Source organism: Lepidochelys kempii, chromosome 2 (genome assembly GCF_965140285.1).
Source record: "Lepidochelys kempii isolate rLepKem1 chromosome 2, rLepKem1.hap1, whole genome shotgun sequence".
In the NCBI taxonomy this organism is placed as follows: Eukaryota; Metazoa; Chordata; order Testudines; family Cheloniidae; genus Lepidochelys; species Lepidochelys kempii.
Window position 1 is genome coordinate 191,460,276 of NC_136381.1, and position 20,364 is coordinate 191,480,639.

At 40.2% G+C, this 20,364-nt stretch overlaps 1 protein-coding gene across 12 annotated transcripts in view; it reads right to left on the bottom strand.

Moving 5' to 3' along the window:
* Positions 1 to 20,364, bottom strand: part of DNAJC13 (DnaJ heat shock protein family (Hsp40) member C13) — a 131,857-nt gene that overhangs the window by 99,983 nt on the left and 11,510 nt on the right. For 10 of the 12 annotated variants that reach the window (XM_073333222.1, XM_073333218.2, XM_073333217.2 and 7 more), the window contains exons 3-10: positions 7,996 to 8,071; positions 6,872 to 7,021; positions 5,608 to 5,649; positions 3,570 to 3,770; positions 2,297 to 2,503; positions 2,108 to 2,203; positions 1,625 to 1,716; positions 89 to 255 (exon numbers count right to left, since the gene is read on the bottom strand). In XM_073333222.1, coding sequence (XP_073189323.1) covers positions 89 to 255; positions 1,625 to 1,716; positions 2,108 to 2,203; positions 2,297 to 2,503; positions 3,570 to 3,770; positions 5,608 to 5,649; positions 6,872 to 7,021; positions 7,996 to 8,071 — 1,031 coding nt within the window. Of the gene's footprint in view, positions 1 to 88; positions 256 to 1,624; positions 1,717 to 2,107; positions 2,204 to 2,296; positions 2,504 to 3,569; positions 3,771 to 5,362; positions 5,650 to 6,871; positions 7,022 to 7,995; positions 8,072 to 17,011; positions 17,134 to 20,364 lie in introns of those variants that run through there. The other 2 variants (XM_073333215.2, XM_073333220.2) reach the window with 2 other exon arrangements.

Sequence of the window (20,364 nt, forward strand, 5' to 3'; positions counted from 1 at the left end):
GTTGGGAGTTACATATTTTAAATGGCTTAAAGATATGTTGTGCTATAAAAAAGAATGCACTTTGAACTGCAGTAAAAGCTGAGCTTACTTGGAGGAGCAGCTAAGAACCGGAGGTGAAGGCTCTCTACTTCCTCATCTACAGGCATACTCAGCAATCCCCAGCGCTGACCTTTGTGCGTTGGGGTCATTTTCACACATACATCTCTATTGCCAGAGGCTCTTACTCCATCCAGCAAGCTAGCTAACAGGGAATCTCTGAGAAGAGAGAAAAATGTTTAGACACTTATTACCCTGTGAATTTAGACACTTAACTGGAAAATTATGATTGTTATAAGGAAAAGGTTGAGCACACTGACTGAACCGTAAGTACATGTGCCCAATATTTCTACTGGAATTCACACAGATCAAGGTTTTCCACTCTTTAAAGTATGCAATGCTACCAAATACAAACAACTGCATGAGCCAATGACCTGACAAAACTATAGTGGAACTCTTCCACTAACAATAAGAGATATGTTAAGTGATAGTGGATGGTGCAGTATGGTAAGGAAAGTAGTATTTCAGCTAGACTAGATTTTTCTGGCCTATTTTTTCTTGCATGTGCTACATTCCTTTATTTTCTGCACACAAGCACCTTGCTCTACAATCAGACGTGTCCAGCCTATGGCCCACGGACCATTCACAGGCCACCAGAGCATTTCAGAAGGCCCACTGCCCGCTTCCACACAATATATTAACAACTCATTCATTAGCATTCTGTTGTCATGTTAGTTTACACAAGGGTGTAAATAGGCTGTTTCTATGTACAGTATTGTCTAACTAAATACATACAAAATAAGCTGAACTTAAAATATAAATCAATACAGGTGACTTTAAATCTTAATATGTAGAATCTATTTGGCCCCCATAAGTTTGTGCTTAGGTTTATATGGCCCTCCTGTGTAATAAGTTGAGCACCACCACTCTACATAATGCCCTCAGCCACATTTAATCCATACAGGTATGGTGGACAGACAAAGAGGGGGAAAGGGCGGGGGAGGAGGAGAGAGGAGAGACTAGACCAATTCAGTCCAGACAGTAAACAGTACTGGCACATGGTTACCAGCTAAACATCTAGGATTTAACATATTAACTTTCAATCAATACTTGTTTCTCAAGATAGAGCTTGTTAATACTGTCTCTCTCCTCTAATCAACCTACTTCCTAACACTCCAGTTTGTTTAAACAGCACGTCTAACTACAAAACTTTTCAAAACCTCGTCAATTACCTTGACACCAAGTGGACAAAATATATATTTCTAACTGACCCTCTATAACTGTTCACCTGTATGGGATAATATAAGTGTAGGAGAAAAAATTTTCTTCCACTTTCCCATTTACTGAAAGCAGATAGATATGGAACACCAAGGAGTTCACAAATTTAAGTGAGACGTCACATGTTATCTGTTTGAGGTAGTACAGGCATCTTCAAGGGGGAAGTCAGAGAATTGAAGGCAGGCTTTGAATGAAGTGAGTCTGAATTTGGCCCTTGAAGGTGTTTTTAACTTCACACAGCTTACATTATATTTTTGTCATTCAACTAATTTCCCATTTACATTTCCCTGTAATCAAACTTTTAAAATACCTCTCTGTTGAAGAATATCTTCGGATTTGTCCCTTGATAAATTCAATGGTAAAAAGCTGTGGATTTTCACAGTCACGTACTAGTGCAAATACCTAAAAAGAAGAAGCCATGTAATGAGAGCACCCACACTTATAGGAAACATTTAATGCAATTCTCAGGTAGTCAAGGAAGTGAACTGTTGAACCAATGCTCAATGTTACAATATATACTCAAGTTTCAAGGAAATGACCCCCCCCAAAAAAGAACTGCAAGTGTAATCAGAACTTCCTAGAATTTGTTTTGTCAGCTTTTTTGATTTAGGTTTTTTCAAAATGAATCCCAAGAATGGTTTCTGCATCTTTAGAAAATGGGGTCTGACAGAATGAACACAGTAAATAGTACTAATAAGTGAACTTCAATTTTAATTGTCATGTTGCAGTAGTACTATAGAATATTGTATTTTAATAGTCAAAATGTATTATTCTAAACAGGATTGTCACCTACCTCTCCTAGAGGTTTCAGTGTCACAATATTATACGTAGCAGGATCCCGCTCTACTAAGCAAGTTTCTGTAAGGGCTAATATTCTTTTCACAGGTTCCTTAAAGAAAAAACATGTTAGAAAAGGGGACCTCTTTTTTAGCCACCTAATAAATCAAACAAATAAGATGTAGTCTAAGTTTGTAGACCTTACCGAATGTCTAGGTGTTATTTTTTGAACAATAAATTCTGCTAAAGATGTGATAGATTCATCATTGCTGTATTTCCCAAAGCGAAGGCTCAAGTATTGCTCAAATTCTAAAGCTTCTTTCCTTATTCGGAGAGAGATGCCTATATAATTGCCAGCATGTTCTATTGCACTTTTGATAATTTCTTCCCTTTGCTCAGATGCAAACATGTGCTGCAAATTTTAGGAAGATATATTTAGGTAAGTTTAACACAAAAAATAAGAAAACTGAACATCAGCTGTAATCAGCTCAGGCTTAAAGTTTCTTAATAGTTATAAAAAAAGTGAACTTGTTTATATTGCATGACCGTCTGATTTTTTTTTTTATTAGTATCATTTACTAGTGAATGTTGTTAACTTGAACAAATGACATACTTTCCCTCCTCCACACAACTGGAAACACTAGGACAATAAAGAATTAACATTTCTCCTCAGCACTTTGTAACTTGACCTCACTAGTTAAAATGGTTATAAAAATATTTTAAGTAAAAAGACATTTTCCTAAAATAATCAGAAATAAAGTATTATTCAGAAGTTAATAATCAACAATACCCATTGTAAGTTTTTTGTAAAAAAGAAATAAGAAACTCAGTATGTCTTGAATCGCTTAACTCATGTTTCCCTCTTTAATAAATAGAAAATTAAAACAATTGTGGCAACAGTGATGTAAAGAATCTAAAAAGTTTAAAGTAATTCCTATTGCAGAGCTATCTTATTTTGCTGCACACCATTCAATTGCTTGCAGTGTAGTCCACAATAAATGGCTTAAGATTTTTATTTTAATTCTGCATGGCTGTATGGGTTCTCTGCTCCCTCATTTTAACTTGTTCCACTCAAGTTTATACACAGGCAGATAATAGCCAGTCTCCCAGTTAGTACTCAAGGGGACTTGGACAGAATTCTGTATTAAATGTTTTATTGAACCAACTTCTGTTGATGAAAGAAGCTTTCAAGGTCTGTGGAGATTAAAAGCTTGTCTCTTTCACCAACAGAAGTTGGCCCAATGTCACTGCCAACTGTCACTGGGACCAACATGGCTACAACACTACCAATATTAAAATGTTGTATAATTGGCCCTGTTGAACTTACCAAACTATTCAATCTACAAGCCATTTATTATCTGCCATGTAGTGATTTGAACTTACAGGCAGGAGAATGAGACAGCCTCATACTTATTCTGTTTATGTAAAAAACTTCTCATGACTTGATATACATATGTCTAAAATGTTATAATACTCACCAATCTACTAAATCCTCCATAAAGTATAGCGAAACCTCCCTGATAGTCAGAGAGATCAGCAAAACCTTCAATATTTCTGTAGTCATAGGAACACAGGACTTTATTAGTTGCAGGATTAATTTGATCAAACCCTCCAGGAGTCACTTCCAGAATCACAGGTTTTCTCACGTCACTCCAGTGATGCTTATAACAGTTGTATCTCTATGAAAGAAGGAACTGCTGTTAAGTCCAGAGAAAACCAAAAATATTTCTTCACCTCCTGAGGACTACATCTACACATAACAGTTCTTTAATTTGAGATGGTTTTGTATGATCAAGCAAGTGTCCCCAATAAATCTGAAAGCCATGACAGCACAGCATGGTTTGACCTATCTTTACATTGTAATTGATATAAGATTAACCCAGACCTGACACACTGTTCACTTACGGTCTATTCACACTGAAACATGAGCCTGGGCTCAAGCCTATTCCCTCCCCGCATCTATACTGAAATTGTGCTAACCCAGTGCTCAGACCCAGGGTCCTGGGATCCTGCAAGGTAGGAGGACTCAAGGTAGAGCCCAGCTGGAACCCAGGGGTCCAAGCCTTATTGCTTTGCAGTGTGGCTGCAGCCTCGCTTGACTCAGGTCCTGGGAGTCATCCAGAAGTATGACAGTTCCATGAGACAACTATCCCAACAACCTGCAATCCACTCTGAGAACTGAAGTTACCCCCCCTTGGTGAATGGGAGCAGCTCAGGTGAGTGTTAACCTATTCTCTTCTGATAGTGTGCTTGCAGAGAGTGGTGATCAGAGAGCCTCCTGGGTTGGGTGATCTGTTCAAGCTTCCTGTAATGTGCAGGGTAGGCAGTAAAGTTTTCCCACAGTGCACCTTGATTGTAGGGCTAGAGAAGCCACATTCTGCAGGGGACACTAGGGACTCTGGCATATGGTTACTCTGACTTGGGTCTGAGCACTGCCGGACGCCAGAGCCCTAAGTTTTAGCACGAGTTAGAAGAGCCTTAAATGCAGGGTTTAAATGCTATGTAGACACTCAAACCCAGGGTTCTCTATCATGGGTCAGTTGACTCAAGTCCTACAAACCCTGGGTTTACATTGCAGCATAGACATAGCCTTAGACAGGGAATCCCCAACACATTTCAGCCATTAGAATCTTGATTGTTCTATAATAGTGCTATGGAATACTTGTTTAGTAAGTATCCCTTCAAAAAAGTCCTACTTGGTGTAGTCCTAGAATGGTAATAGGCTTCTAGACACTCAAAAGGATATAAATGAACAAAGCCATCAAGACAGAAGACCTATTAAGATGCATTCCAGGGAAACCAGTGGATGTGAAACCACGTGTCAAGGTATGGGTGTTAAATGCATAAATCTCATAAGCTGACGTACTACAGAGAGATTCAGTAGCTAGTTTCCAGTAAGCTCTTTCAAGCTCTCCATAAATCCATTTGAGAAGATATGCTTGGAACTTTTCCCCAACTCCCACTATACACCAAGAATTCTCTTTTTTCCTCCCCTTCACACTGGCTAGAAATGAGGTGAAGTCCTCCCAAAGTACGTAAGTGCTACTACACATTTACTTTCAAATGCAAGTCTTTGCTGAACAGTGTTCTGATAACTTCACTTTAATTTCAACTATTTCTAATTAATAATATTCAATCTCCTTTTAAAGTAATTTTTGAAATAGATCTGCACTTCTGTAGTTTGCCTACTATGGTTACACCACATAAATGTAACTTGGTAGCAACCCTTGAAGTATATTTTTTCCAGTTTGTGCAGTTACCAGTACATTACCTCTCTGCTCTCTATGGAGAGTTCTCCCATAATGTTCATCTCACAACATTTAAAAAAAAGAAAAAAAAAAAGAAAATTACAAAACCACAAAATTGGCAGGAAATTCAGATTTAGGTGTAGTAGGTAGCCGTAACTATTTAAAATATAAAGGGACATGGTCAACTAGAAATTAGTCTGTTTTTACAGTATTTGTAATTATGAAATGACTGGATTTGTAGTCCAATATAGACAGGCCAGATACTTGCCCTTCCTGTGATTTTTCCTTCTGAAAAGTCTGTTCTGAATCTCTGTAAAAAGGAGAATGAAAACAAATAATTCGTTGTTTTAATTATTCCAGAAGGACTCCGACTTGAATCTCTTTTGGATAGTCTAAAACTTAAAGATTTAAAAGTTGTATATTTAAAGGGCACCGTTTTATATAAACGGATACATTCGCTCCATTGTTCACCACCAGTGATACTCAGACAGAGGCTCACGAGCCACAAGTACCTCTTTAATGTGTCTCCTGCAGCTCTTTGCAGTATGATATTAAAACACTGTGCAATTTAATTATTAATCAATCTGAATGCTTTTACTGTGTTATTAACAAAGGTGAAAGTAAGCTGGTACGGTGTACTGGTAAGAAAGCGGCCGCCGGTACAGGCCAGTACACGGCCAATGTTAAAGCGTTGCTGCAGCCAGAGTAAAACGGGCAGCTGCCCCGGGGCCGGGCGATTTAAAAGGGCCGTGGCCAGAGCCCCAGGCAGAGCAGGCCAGGCAACACGGGAAGCACCCCCACGCTTTGCGCCCAGCATGGCCCCTCACCCGGGGTCCCAGTTCCTCACCTGCTGGCCCCTCTGCTGCCATCCAGGATCCCTGAAACCGGCCCCCGTTCCTGACCCCAGCCTGGGGCTCTGCAGCCTCCCCCAGCTGTGATCCCAGCCTAGGATGGTGATGCGTGTGGACAGGGACAGAAGGAGGTGCAGCTCAACACCCGAACCCAAAAAATTGTTCCAGCACCACTGGCCCCACCCCTTCCACCTGAGACTCCGCACCTTCTGGTGGCCTGGAGCTGGGCCTCCTACACCGTGCCCAGGGGCCTGGCAGCATTGCGTACCAGTAGGAGATTTAAGTTACTTTCACCCCTGGTTATTAACCAATAAAATCATCAACCTGCATTAAGTTATTAACTTACTTGCTGTGAGAATATAAAATATTTAGTACTATAGTAAATGAAACATTCACACTACTGTGGCTCTTTTGGGTAATAGTGATCACTAATTTGGCTCCTAAACCATTGAGGTCTGAGTATCACCAGTCTAATGCATCCAGTAAATTGGAGTCTTACATACAAGTTATTTCAATGAACACCGTAGTCCAAGTATATGAATATCCATTTTAATATACAAGCACAGCAGCTTTCCTTCTCATCACATAAAATCCAAAGTGAACATACAATATTATTAGATTTAATAAGAAATACAGTAACATATCTTAAATTGGCTGAATAGCCAAATAACTAGTTCTTACCAGCGCTTCTGTAATGAGTTCTGTCCTATGGTCTGTAGAAAACTTAAGTGTTTCAGACTTCTTTCCACTCCCCTTACGAAAGGTGAGGCTGAATTCTGTTCCTTGCCCCTTTCCAACAGGGCCGATACTACAAAGATCTCCATAAGGCCACTAAGGTAAACAAATTAAGGTCACTTGACAAGTTTCAATTAATGTAAGAAATAGAATCTTTTATATCCAAATGTAGTGAAACAGGTATTTAAGGGTATATTTGTACCTTAGGTCTCTTTATAAGAGGGCTTAATTGTTTTTAACAATTAAGGTTATAACAACAAAACCCAACTCTCTAGTTTGTGATTAAAATAAAGGTACAGAGTAACTAAATAGGGCAACAAATAGCATATACATCGGTTTTATGACTAAGCATTCAAGTTTGATGAGGAAGCTCAATGCAATGCATTCACTCTCTGCTGAAAGAAAAGGAGTACTTGTGGCACCTTAGAGACTAACCAATTTATCTGAGCATAAGCTTTCGTGAGCTACAGCTCACTTCATCAGATGCAAAGTGGTAGCTAGGAATTCAAAAGCTCAAGAAAAAGCCAACATTTCGACTAATGAAAAAGCACAAGGATCCAAGCAAACAAGGATGGAGTAGTGCAAAGTTGGGTAAAATTTGTGACCCTGTAGATCTCTGCTCTGCAGTGATTCCCTTCAAGGACACTGGAACTGCCAAGTAGTCCTGAGATAGCACACACACAAAAAGGGAAGTTGAAGGAGATTGTTTTACTAAGTAACAATTTTAGTTCTATTGTGTAACAGAACAAAGAAGACTATACAAGCTTCAAAAAACACCAAATCACCATTTAAACTGTTAACTATTGCATCAGCTACTTTTCTTTAGCCTATAAAAGGACAGTTTGCCTGAGCAAGCCAAGTCACCACAGTGCCCAATCATGTATTTAGTGGAACTGACACCCATTTTAGTTATGCTTAGTGTTTATCACAAGAGAGAACCTTCTGTAAAACATAGCTGACCACACTCAAATATTAAGGAGAGGACAAGTCAGAAGAATATTAACATGAACTCAGATTGCATTAGGATATCTTAATGTATCCAAGAAGGCTATTACTACATTTATCATTACCTGATTTGTAACTTCTAGTGTGTTCGGATTGTACGTAGTGATGGCATGGGTTCCAACTGAGAAGACTCTCTTATACCTAAAGCATACCAAGAAAGTATTTAGTTTAAAAGTATTTTCCTGAAATCTCAAAAAAAAAGCAAAATGTGTACAGATAAATACACTAATCACCCATTAGGACAGAACCAACATAAGCCTAATCATAGTCACTAACCATTACAATGAGAATGGCCAGACTTAATAAAGTGAGTATGCTATTATTTCTCAATATAAAGGATTAAGTTTGCTAGAGTACTCTTTTATACCTTCGTCTTTGCCTCTTTTCCAATGTGGTTGGTGAACAGAAGAGAAAGGAAAGGTTTAAGAATATTTAATTGTTGCAGCATTCTCTCCCTCCCTGCCAAGCTCAGGAAGATCTAAGCCCAAAAACTCCAATAACATGCATTGACAAGTACAAAATACCAATGGGAAACTTGCAATGGATATTTTCACCAACATGACTATATGTAGAAAGGCAAAAAAAAAGAGGGAGAAAATGGATATTCACAAATTCAAAATAGCATAAATTGAGAATTCTGAATGTAGAACACAGCTTCCAACTAACAGTAACTACTTGAATACTCTTCTCCAAGGAACTATACTGACATAGTTCAACAAACACCACAACAACGAAAGTATACAAAAGCTGCACCAGAAGTTTGATGGTTTGTGTGGTTCAAAGAAAAGCCCACTGGTCCAAATCTATCAACTGCTAGTTTGAAGCAAGCACTTAGTATAGATCATCTGTACAAATCTTATTTAAAAGAGTAACACCTCTAACTTCAAGATCAATCTGTGTTTGTAAATCAGCATTTTAACGTTTACGCAAATACAACAGCTAGAAATCTGGAATTAGAGTTCTACAAACATCTTTAAGTCATACCCCGTTTCCCTACCCCAGTATAATTCATCGAAAGTATTTGTAATTAGACTAACTATATTTTACATACAGACTTCACACATATGAAAGACATTTACATTCCTCAGCATGTTTCAGCTACCAAGAACCCTCTACTCAACGTGGCTGCAAATGGTATGGCAGGAGTTCATCTCAGGGCTGACTGTTAACTATGGATAAGGTAGGTATAGTGGGATTTCCCATCAGCAGAGGAGGTATTAAGGAGATACTTTTCTCTGGATCATGGTGGAATGGTAAACAGGAAAGATTTCCTTTGAATTGCAGAGGCAAGCAGGCAGATACATTTTTCAGTGAATAGACAAGTGAACTGGAGGAGGGTCTCAAAGTGAAGCTGTTCTTTATATCATGTGTATTCTGTGTGATGCAATGACCTTTAGTGCCTATTCAAGGTGCCTGGAAGCAAGAGGCTTTGGGTGGACAGAAAGTTAAATGACCAAGTAAGTGAAAGAGGTAGTTTCCAGAAAGCACCTTCAATAAATATTTTACACACAAGTCAGTTTAAGATTTCTAAAAGGTGAAAAGTCAGTAAGCAGGGTCTGGCAGCACTCAGTTTTACTACTTGAAAGATATTCCTCAATTAGTTATGAGTATCTTCAGAAACAAGCAACCCTAGGAGGAGAAATAAAAAGTTACCTTTATTCAAGGTGTCATTTCAATACTGCCTAATGTTAAGTCACCGTGTTAGAAATTACATTTTTCCCCCCCAAGAGACTAGTTTTACAAGTTACTTTTAATTATATTTTCCTTGCTTTTGTCAGTTACACCATTATATCTTTTTGAAATATTAGTATTTGATGACTGAATATAAATCAAATCTGATTAGTCTGAGGAAGGATTTACACACTTCCATTTGTTCACAGCTTTTTTTGTATGCTATAGATTATGCACATTAAATTATATTTCCAGTAACAATACTGAACATTTAGAAGCTATAATTTGAGGGATGAGGGAAATCAAGAAACTAGATTTGACTCTGAGCAAGTTCAATGAACTTCTGAAGTGTTTACTAACCTCTACTATACTTGGTTTACAATATAAATCATTGTTTGAAAATAAAATAAGGTGCAAGTACAGAAACAGTTGACAACTCAAATACTTAGAGTACCCAGAAAGAGCTCTTGAATAGAAACTGTTTATCTTATAAAAACTTAATAGATCCATGAATGCAAACTCTCATGGTATCTATTCTATCCTTATAGGGATATTGTCAAGACGACCATTCTGTTCTCCTCACTTCTCAGTTCTGTTAGCAGTCAGGATGCTGAAATACAAGAATTCTGCTTTACGTTCTAGAATTAAATAAAAAATATTGACTTTGTATAATCACGGGGAGATGAACAAAATGGTAATTTACATTTACATCACCTTTCAAACATGAATTACGGGTATGGCTGTCAAAACCTCCATAGCATGGACATCATCCTATGTATCCGAGGCCCCATATAACCCTGTGGAGTGATCTGTTTCATCCTCTTATGGAGCTGCATCTAAGCTGCTTCCTTTACATTTTAGCTACTTTTACAAACCTTCAATCCTCTGGTTTGCAATGATGAGCACAGACACAAAATCTGAATTTACAGAACTTCTGAACAGACCACAGCAATATCACCAATGTAATTAACTGTCAGTTAAACTAAAGAGTAGGTTGCAACAAATAGTAAAATAAAGTGAACTAGGCCTAGAAAAGCACCAGTTGTTTTAGTAGTAGGAGAAAACTAACTAGCTGGTGGTAGATGGGTACCTTTTACTTATAATTCTTCCAAATATAGTTAGGCCCCTCTACGCAAAGCAAGTATTTTTGAGAAATATTTTGAGAAGTATTTTTGAGCTCACTTATGTCACACAGGCTTAGTCTACACTTGAAAGTTTTGCCAGCATTGCTATGTTGGCTAGGAGCATGAAAATAAAACACACTCTCCCACACAGCTATGCCAGCAAAAACCCGGATGTAGACAGCTATGCTCACACAAGAGTGCTTCTGTCTGTTTAGCTAGCGTTGCTGGTTGAAGAACTTCATCTGTCAGCTTGCACTGAATCTCTAAGCTGGTAAAGACTATAAGGCAGGCAAGCCCACCTCTGCTTTTGCAGTGAGGATAAGGCCTAAATCAGTGGATAGATTGAGCATTTCACAGTGTGGCTACTCTCATTTAAGCTAACTATTGCAATGAAGAAAAATACACTACACAAGCCAAAAGTAAAAATGCACCTTTAACAGTTAAGGTAAGGTCTCGCTTACCAATAGAATGACTGGATTAGCAGCTGATGACTTGTGCTAACTTGAGCTAGGTAGCTGAATCCCCACCACTGTACTGGATTGTCAGCAGCACTGGAGATTTAACCCACACCCCGACAGGCCAGCTAACTTGAATTTAAGGTCCCACCTAATTCCAGCTAGAGAGCTGCATGTGGACATGAGCTGGAATAGGGCCAACACTCGAGTTATACCATGAGTTAACACTGCAGTGAAGACAATCCTGGAAAAGAGGGGGAATCACAGGATTCCACTGTAGAAAGGGCTAAGGCACAAGGCCATTATCTGTGAGAGGTGTATTCAGAGACCAAAGAAGCGTCAGAGGTCACAGGGAGATCACTAGCAACTTGAGTGAGGACTTAATTTGTAAAGTCACTTAACCTGGTAGCTCCCTTTTAGGAGCCTTTCTGGACAAGATCTATAGCAAAAGCAATAAGCTTAAATTTAAGAATTTGGAAAAGGAATGAGACTACGGCCTATACCAAAATGTCCTTTCTGGGCTCAGCTTCACTAATCCAGGCTCCTGAAAGTTCAGGAACAGGAAAATAAAGTCTCTTAATAGAGGGGGAAGGAATGGTTCATGTTTGTGAGCTAGGACCACAATACCTTGCAACATCATTCTACATCAATAGCAGTGGGGACAGAAGTGCCAGACAGTAAACTATTAGTTATTTGCACTGTATCTAGGAGCCCGAGTCATGGCAGAGGACCCCCATTGTTCTAGGTGCTGTACAAAGCAGAACAAAACCACTAAGTGTTTCTTTATTTCCAGCTTTTACAGGAAGATCTATGGCAACATCTTATCAATATCAAATTTGTTTTCTCTGTTCTCAACATGGAGGCCTCCATGCATCCTTCTAACCAATTCCCTCTATTTATGCCAATGCAAGCAACAAGACAAGCTTAGTTGAACCAGTCTTACCAGCAACACTAATGCATGCTCTTGAAGAAATGCTTATGAATGTTCCTCCATATTCAACACCCACTAATGCTAAAAGCTGTATAGTCCAAAAAGTCTCATGTTCATCATTAGCAGAATAATCACCATGAGACCAGAAGGGGAAAAAGTAAACAAACAGTTTATGAGAAGAAAGAAGAGTTTACCTCTTTGAAATAGGAATAAGATAATTTCTCTTCAGACAGAAGGGTCCAACCACTCCAGCTACAGCTCTTACACATCAGAAGATCTACCTTCCCTAAGGATAGCAAGTTAAAACAGGGGTGGACAAACTTTTTGGCCTGAGGGCCACATCTGGGTATGGAAATTGTAGGACGGGCCATGAATGCTCATGAAATGGGAGTTGGGGCGTGGAAGGGGGTGAGGGCTCCAGCAGGGGGTGTGGGCTCTGGGGTGGGGCCAGAAATGAGGCGTTCAGGATGCACGAGGGGGCTCCAGGCTGGGGCAGGGGCTTGGGTGTGGGGGGTGAGGGTTCCAGCAGAGGATGCGGGCTCTGGGGTGGGGCTGGGGACAAGGGGATGGGGGTGCAGGAGGGTGTTCTAGGCTGGGACCGAGGGGTTTGGAGGATGGGAGAGGGATCAGGGCTGGGGCAGGGGTGCAGGCTCTGGCCAGTGCTTACCTTAAGCAGCTCCTGGAAGCAGCAGCAGCCGCCCCCCTCCTATGCAGAGGCATAGTCAGGCAGCTCTGAATGCTGCCCTGTCCACAGGCGCTGCCCCTGCAGCTCCCATTAGCCATGGTTCCAGGCCAATGGGAGCTGCAGGGGCCACGCTTGGGGCGGGGGGAGTGTGCAGAGTCCCGTCTGCCCCTACGCATAGGGGCTGGAGTGGGGACATGGCGCTGCTTCCGGGAGCCGCACAGAGCAGAGGCCACCCCTGACCCCACTCCCCAGCTGGAGTGCCGGAGCAGGACAAGCCCCAGACCCTGCTTCTCCGCGGGAGCTCAAGGGCCAGACTAAAATGTCTGAAGGGCCGGATGCGGCCCCCGGGCCGTAGTTTGCCCACCCCTGAGTTAATGTCTCACTCAAAGCCTCCAGAAAGAATGAGGAGTACTTGTGGCACCTTAGAGACTAACAAATTTGAGCATAAGCTTTTGTGGGCCAAAGCCTACTTCATCAGATGCTTGCAGTGGAAAATACAGCATGCATCCAATGAAGTGGGTTTTGGCCCACAAAAGCTTACGCTCAAATTTGTTAGAACGAGGAGTCCTTGTGGCACCTTAGACTTTTTGCTGATACAGACTAACACAGTTACCACTCTGAAACCTGTCTCAAAGCCTCCCGTAATGTTATGTTTTAAGTCAAAAACTTCACCTTTACAAAAATGTAACAAATTAAAAGTTGATAATTTCTTGAGTAACCTACCTCTTCATGAGCCACAGATAAGGGATTATCTATTCAATTGACTGATGTATACTTAATGTTATTAGCATCATACAAAAAAAATCCTACAGAATACCAGTCAGCCAAATCAGATGTCATTTGACTTAATACCTATTTCTTATATAGTGCTCTTCATCAGTAGATCTCAAAGCATGACAGTCTTAAATATATTTATCTTCACAACATCCTATGAGGTAGGGAAGCATTAACCTCATTTTACAGATGGGGAACTGAGGTACAGAGAGGTTAAATGACCTTGCCCAAAAAGTTACATGGAAGTTAATGGCACGGTAGGGAACTGAATCCAGCAACACCGTGGTTAGTGCTGTGGGAGGCTCTTTCCTGCTTTAACAGCTTCTCAACAACTTTAGTGGACTGAGTAATTATGTCTCCACTTTGAGTTGTCCTCTTTTTAAAAGACACATGCTACAATTTCTTTTTAACATACATGTTATTTGTGTAGTCCGTATACAGATTTGGAAGTATTGCAAAGTACTGGAACACGCTTGTCTAATGAGGTTCCACAGAAAGCCCCAAAAAAGAGAGTGCTTCCCATATCAAAGGAGTGCTAATACTTAACAGCCCCATGTGTTCATGTTTAAGAGGGACAATGAAACTTTGGGTCAAAAGTTATATTTAAAAGAAGTTCTCTGAAATCAGACCTAAGACACATTTCTATTGATCTTTTAAAGGTGTAAATGGAAAGTTTGCCTAAAAACTAGAGAATAAATCAATGCAACTTATTTCTGAAGAGTGTTTTCATTTTTTAAAATCCTATGTTACTCATTTACACAAATATATTTGATCTGAGAAACATCAGGCTCTAAAAACCTGAAAAAGATTTACTTAGTCTAACGAAGTAAGGGAATTGAGTTCAATATTATTTTTATGTTTCAGGAAACGTTTATAATGTTCTAGAAAGTCGAAAAGAACAATGGATGGAATTATTGGTCACTACAGTGAAACAGCTATTAGATGTAATCAACTGCATGGTGCAGAAGGGTGAATGGGTGGAGTTGTGAATCACAGGGGACTTGCTTTGCTAAAATCTAGAAGCTTTTGGACAGATGGGCATTGCATTTGATAACATGGTTCCATATCAGTCTGATTTAGCTCATTTGTTTTTATTGTTCAATGTGTTCATTCATTGGTGGTTTCTTGTTCTAACAGTAGCAAGTAGGAAAAACTGAACCAATACAACTAACAGGTGAATAGTAAAGATTACCAAGAGTTACTATGAAATTCTGACTCATTATGCCTTAGAATCAAGGTGGAAAGATTTAATTCAGCAAGCAGAACCTCGATTTAATTTTGTTTTGCATCTGTACTTTATTCACTACTTAGAATAAGAACTTTTTCAAGATCAGGTGTCCCACTGAATTAAATGGCATATTGTATGTCACATAACACAGATGATCCTGCAGGCAGGACATTTTATATATTGACCACAACAATGGAATAAGGTCCATGTTCTAGGCTTTTCAGCAGCATTTAAACAAACTTAACTCAGAAAGAGTCCATTAGTATTATATCGTAAAAGATGTTGTAGAAGAACTTGTGATTATTCCACAAAACCAAAAAGCAGAATAAGGAAGTTTAAAAACTTTTAGGCTAGCATTACCTTTGTTGCAGCAGTCTGTTCACCTGTAGAACTGTAAAAAAGATTGAAGCCAGCACACTGTGTCTGTCATGTATTTTATGGATTGTGAGGAAGTGTTTTATGAATTACAGTTGGAGAACTAGTACCTCATATAGCTTAGGTTCTAGTTACCAGCAAGACCACGTCTCACCAAGCAGATTATGGCAGTCAAGCTTCAAGACCAGCTGGCAGTATTGGAACCTTGGTAGATGGTGGGAGGGTATTTTCAATGGAGAGATCTTGATTCTGGATTTCACTTGCCCCATTGGTCAGAAACAATGAGAGTCTGTTGGCATTTAAGGCATGGAACAAAACCTCTGTTCACTCAGACTTTTTACCTTAGGAGGCTGGTGGAGAAGAGGATTCTGTATTTAAAGATAGCCTTTGTTTCCTTCTCCCCCCACCCCGATGTTACCACAGAATTTAAAATGGAATAGTTGTGAAGTTCAGGAGTGTCCTTTCATGCAGACAATAATCTGCAATATGTTAATCAACATAAACTGTTTTAGTTAATGAAGATGTGCCCACAGGCTTAGGAATATACTTATTTGTATTATAATTTAAATATAAAAATGCAGGATACATCACAGCCTCTTTAAATCCAATTTTCTTCCTTGAGGCTATTCAAACTTGAATCCCAACAGTGTTCTACTGTCAGGGATGCAAGACAGAGTTTTGGCTATCCAAAAGTCTCTTCACTGCACTCCAGGAGAATAGTCTGGCAGTTTAGAAGAGACTGTGCTCCATGTTTATATCCACATCTGCACACAGCATGAGAAGAGGCTGGTGTGTACAATTTTAGATACTAGTGATTTTATAAAAAGTTATTTTTCATGATTATCTAGTATGAAATAGCACTGTAGGATAAACTCCAGTACCAGCTAAAGCCAGTACTTTGTTTCAGATACAGCCTGTACCAGAAAACTGCCTATAAAAAGTTTAAGTAGACATATAGCTAAATTGCTATATGAAAACAGCTTTTTATAGAAGGTTTTAATTCTGTTGCTCAGATCTTCACACTAAGGTAAAGCAAAAAATAAAGCTACATTTTTAAAAGCTACCACTTTGTCTGATTTCAGAGTAGCAGCTGTGTTAGTCTGTATCTGCAAAAAGAAAAAGGAGTACTTGTGGCACCTTAGAGACTAACCAATTTATTTGAGCATAAGCTTTCGTGAGCTACAGCTCACTTCATCGGATGCATTCAGTGGAAAATACAGTGGGGAGATTTATATACATAGAGAACATGAAATAATGGGCATTACCATACACACTGTAATGAGAGTGACCACTTAAAGTGAGCTATTACCAGCAGGAGAGAAAAAAAACCACACACATATATACCCTTTTTGTAGTGATGATCAAGGTGGGCCATTTCCAGCAGTTCACAAGAATGTGTCAGGAATAGTGGGGGGGGGGGGGGGGGTGTGAATAAACATGGGGAAATAGTTTTACTTTGTGTAATGACACATCCACTCCCAGTCTCTATTCAAGCCTAATTTAATGGTGTCCAGTCTGCAAATTAATTCCAATTCAGCAGTCTCTCGTTGCAGTCTGTTTTTGAAGGTTTTTTTTGCTGAATTGTGACTTTTAGGTCTGTAATCGAGTGACCAGAGAGATTGAAGTGTTCTCCAACTGGTTTTTTAATGTTATAATTCTTGACGTCTGATTTGTGTCTATCTATTCTTTTACGTAAGGGAGTGCTATACCCTGGCAAAGGAGCCCACTCCGCAGATAACCGCTCACTCTACCAGGGCCCAGGCCTCCTCTGCGGCATTCCTGGCACAAGTCCCTATTCAGGAAATTTGCAGGGCAGCCACGTGGTTCTCGATACATACATTTACGTCGCACTATGCAATTACAGGACAGTCCAGGGTCGATGCAGCTTTTGGGCGAGCCATGCTCTTTTCTGTGGATAACTCCGACCCCACCTTCTGAGCTCTAGCTTGTGAATCACCTGCTTGGAATGGACATAAACGATCACTCAAAGAAAAAACGGTTACTCACTTTCTCGTAACTGTTGTCGGCGGGGCCCCGATATTGGGCGCCATGAAGGCGCCACTCCAGGGGGCGCCCCAGGCTGACCCTACGGACGCTGCTAGGGGAAAAATATTCCGGCTGGTGTGCACGCGGCATCCACCTACCTGCTTGGAATGGACATGAACACCACATCTCGAAGAACAACATTTCCAAGAAAGTGAGTAGCTTTTTTTTTTTTTTTTAGAGCATGCCAGCAGGGTCTGCATGGGGAGGTTAAAAAGCAGCATGTTGAAGCGCTTTACAAAAAGGTACCTAGTTTGCATTTTGAATGTTATAATTCTTCACGTCTGATTTGTGTCCATTTATTCTTTTAGGTAGAGACTGTCTGGTTTGGCCAACGTACATGGCAGAGGGGCATTGCTGGCACATATCACATTAATAGATGTGCAGGTGAAAGAGCCTTTGATAGTGTGGCTGATGTGATTAGGCCCCATGATGGCGTCCCCTGAATAGATATGCGGACACAGTTGGCAACGCGCTTTGTTGCAAGGATAGGTTCCTCGGTTAGTGTTTTTGTTGTGTGGTTGCTGGTGAGTATTTGCTTCAGGTTGGGGGGCTGTCTGTAAGCAAGAACTGGCCTGTCTCCCAAGATCTGAAAGAGTGATGGGTCGTACTTCAGGATAGGTTGTAGATCCTTGATGATGCACTGGAGAGGTTTTAGTTGGGGCATTAGGGGACGAAAGCTGGGTACCCGCATGGCCCCACAGTATGCCAATATTTTTATGGCTGACTTAGAACAACACTTCCTCAGCTCTCGTCCCCTAATGCCCCTACTCTAGACCAGGGGTTCTCAAGTTGGGGGTTGGGACCCCTCAGGGGGGTCACAAACTGTCAACCTTCACCGCAAGCCCCGTTTTGCCTCCAGCATTTATAATGGTGTTAAATATATTTAGAAGAAGTGTTTTTAACTTGGGGGGGGGAGGGGTCGCACTCAGAGGCTTGCTGTGTGAAAGGGGTCACCAGTAAAAAAGTTTGAGAGCCACTGCTCTCGACAGACATTTTATACTTATTTGTAAGCAAAGATTCAAGTTAAGGAACAGTTAGCAATTGTCAGGGTTTTGTAAGAACAGTCAAAAAGGTGTGCACTACAATAATAGTACCCTGAACAAGACAAACTGATTGTAATGGTAATGCTTTTTTGGGGGGGAAGAAGATTGCCTTTAGTAAAAGTTTAAAGAAAAATTTGGGGTCTATTATAGATTTAGTGACACATATGACTAGGTTTTAATTTAACTAAAGCATATATTTCTCCTTTACACATATACACCCAAAAGAGCCTATATTAAAAGAGCATTAAAGTTGCAAACTCAAGAGTTGAAAATGTCATAATGAAGGTTTCCTGTGCAACCTTAATTCAGTCCTCGTGTGCACATGCCATATGATAGAGTCTAATTACATTATCGCATGCTAGTTTCCTAATATTTGAATGCTTGACTCTGCAACCCTATTGTTCTTTTAATTGCAGGTTTGTTTTTAAAATGCAACTTCCTGATTTGAAAAAAAAAAAAAATTCTATCCACCCGCAGCTTGGGTCATCAGCAATAGGACCTTTAGCAAAGACCTGCACTGCTTGAGTTAATAGAGTAACATGCAGCAGCAGGAGGCCGTTTTTCTCTGTGACCAGTCACTATTAACAGAGTGAGACACACTTTGCCAGAGTGCTTCATAGCTATTTGTTGTCAGCAGAGGAACTCAGATTCAGGACTCCTGGGTTCAATTTGAGGTTCTATAGGGGAGTGAGGTCTATAGTGGTTATAGACTCTTCTGCACTGTACTCCAGCTCCTAACCAACTACATGCCCACAATGCCCCAGCTCCTGCCACCCTCCTACTAAATACACCCAGCCCCTATACTCTCAGGCTCCTGCAACACCCCTGACTCAGCCCAAATTCTTCACTCCTCTGCATTCAAGTCAGGTGGCTCTTACTTTTCTGCACAGCCTGGAGGCCAGCAGCAGAGCACTGAACTCAAGGGAGAGATTCCTTGATCTCAGTTCTGGTGCATGGCACCACAGCAGCCCCTAGCAGTGACAGGAGCAGTTAGCAAAAATCCTGCTGTGTCTCTTCAGCCCTGAGATGAATGATGTTCAGCACAGACAGAATCTCTAGAGACTTCAGCTGCCAAGCTCTTACAAGTGTGTGAGCGTGGGCGCATGTGTTCAGAGGCTCGTGACTTGGCCAGATTTGGGTGATTTTTCCACAGAGGCACATCAAAAGGCACATCTCTAAACCAGTGTGCTTTCCCACTCCCACCATTGCCAAACTTCAAATCCCTGCTTCAAAGCATGGTGGTGCTAAGGTTTCTCAGAGAAGCAGCTAGAAGAATTTTTAACATGAACAAGACAATGTATTTGCATGTCCTAGTTCTTGGAGCCAGCTGAACCATTTTTGCTAGAACAAAAAAAAAAAAAAAAAGCCAGACACATACACCCACCATGAAAAATTTTATCCTCAACTTAAAACTTTGGCAAAGGTATAAACAATTGAAAGCCAAGTATTATGGGAAACGTTGGGCAACCTTAGCTATAGGCAGCACTACCAGCTCTTTATATAGTAAGTGGCATGATGTGCAAACGTGTTGAGGCCCTGCAGCTCTCATTTGTGTCCTTGATGTCAATGACATCAATGAGAACAACAAATGTTCAGCACCTTTAGAAAAGAGGTCAGACCAAAAAAAAATTTTTTTTTTTTTAAATATCCTTGTCCACACAAGACATTGCAGCAAATGCTTATTTACCAGTAAATTTGTTATTGCAATAGCATGTATGTCCTTTTGCCCATTTAACTGCAGATTTGTTTTAATGGTGTGTTTTTAATTAAGTTCAGCATTAAGTGTTTTTGTTCTTATTACCCTCAGGCAACATACGTACCTTTTAAAAGATGTGAGTAATTTTTCCATTATGATTTTAATTGAGAGTTTACAATTGAAGCAATAATCATGATTTCAGAGATTAGGCCTCTTTACAGTGGTGACTTAAGGCAGAGCCTTGTCCTTTGCATCAAGGCAGTAATAATGTAGCCCAGAGCAGACTGAGTAGAACTGCCAGGCTTTAGAGTTTTATTGTTGTTGGACAGAGAACTCTGTCAGATATTGACAAGTTTTATTTCAAGAGTTCTTGGCCATCAGTCCTTCCTTTAGCCTCTTCCAAGAA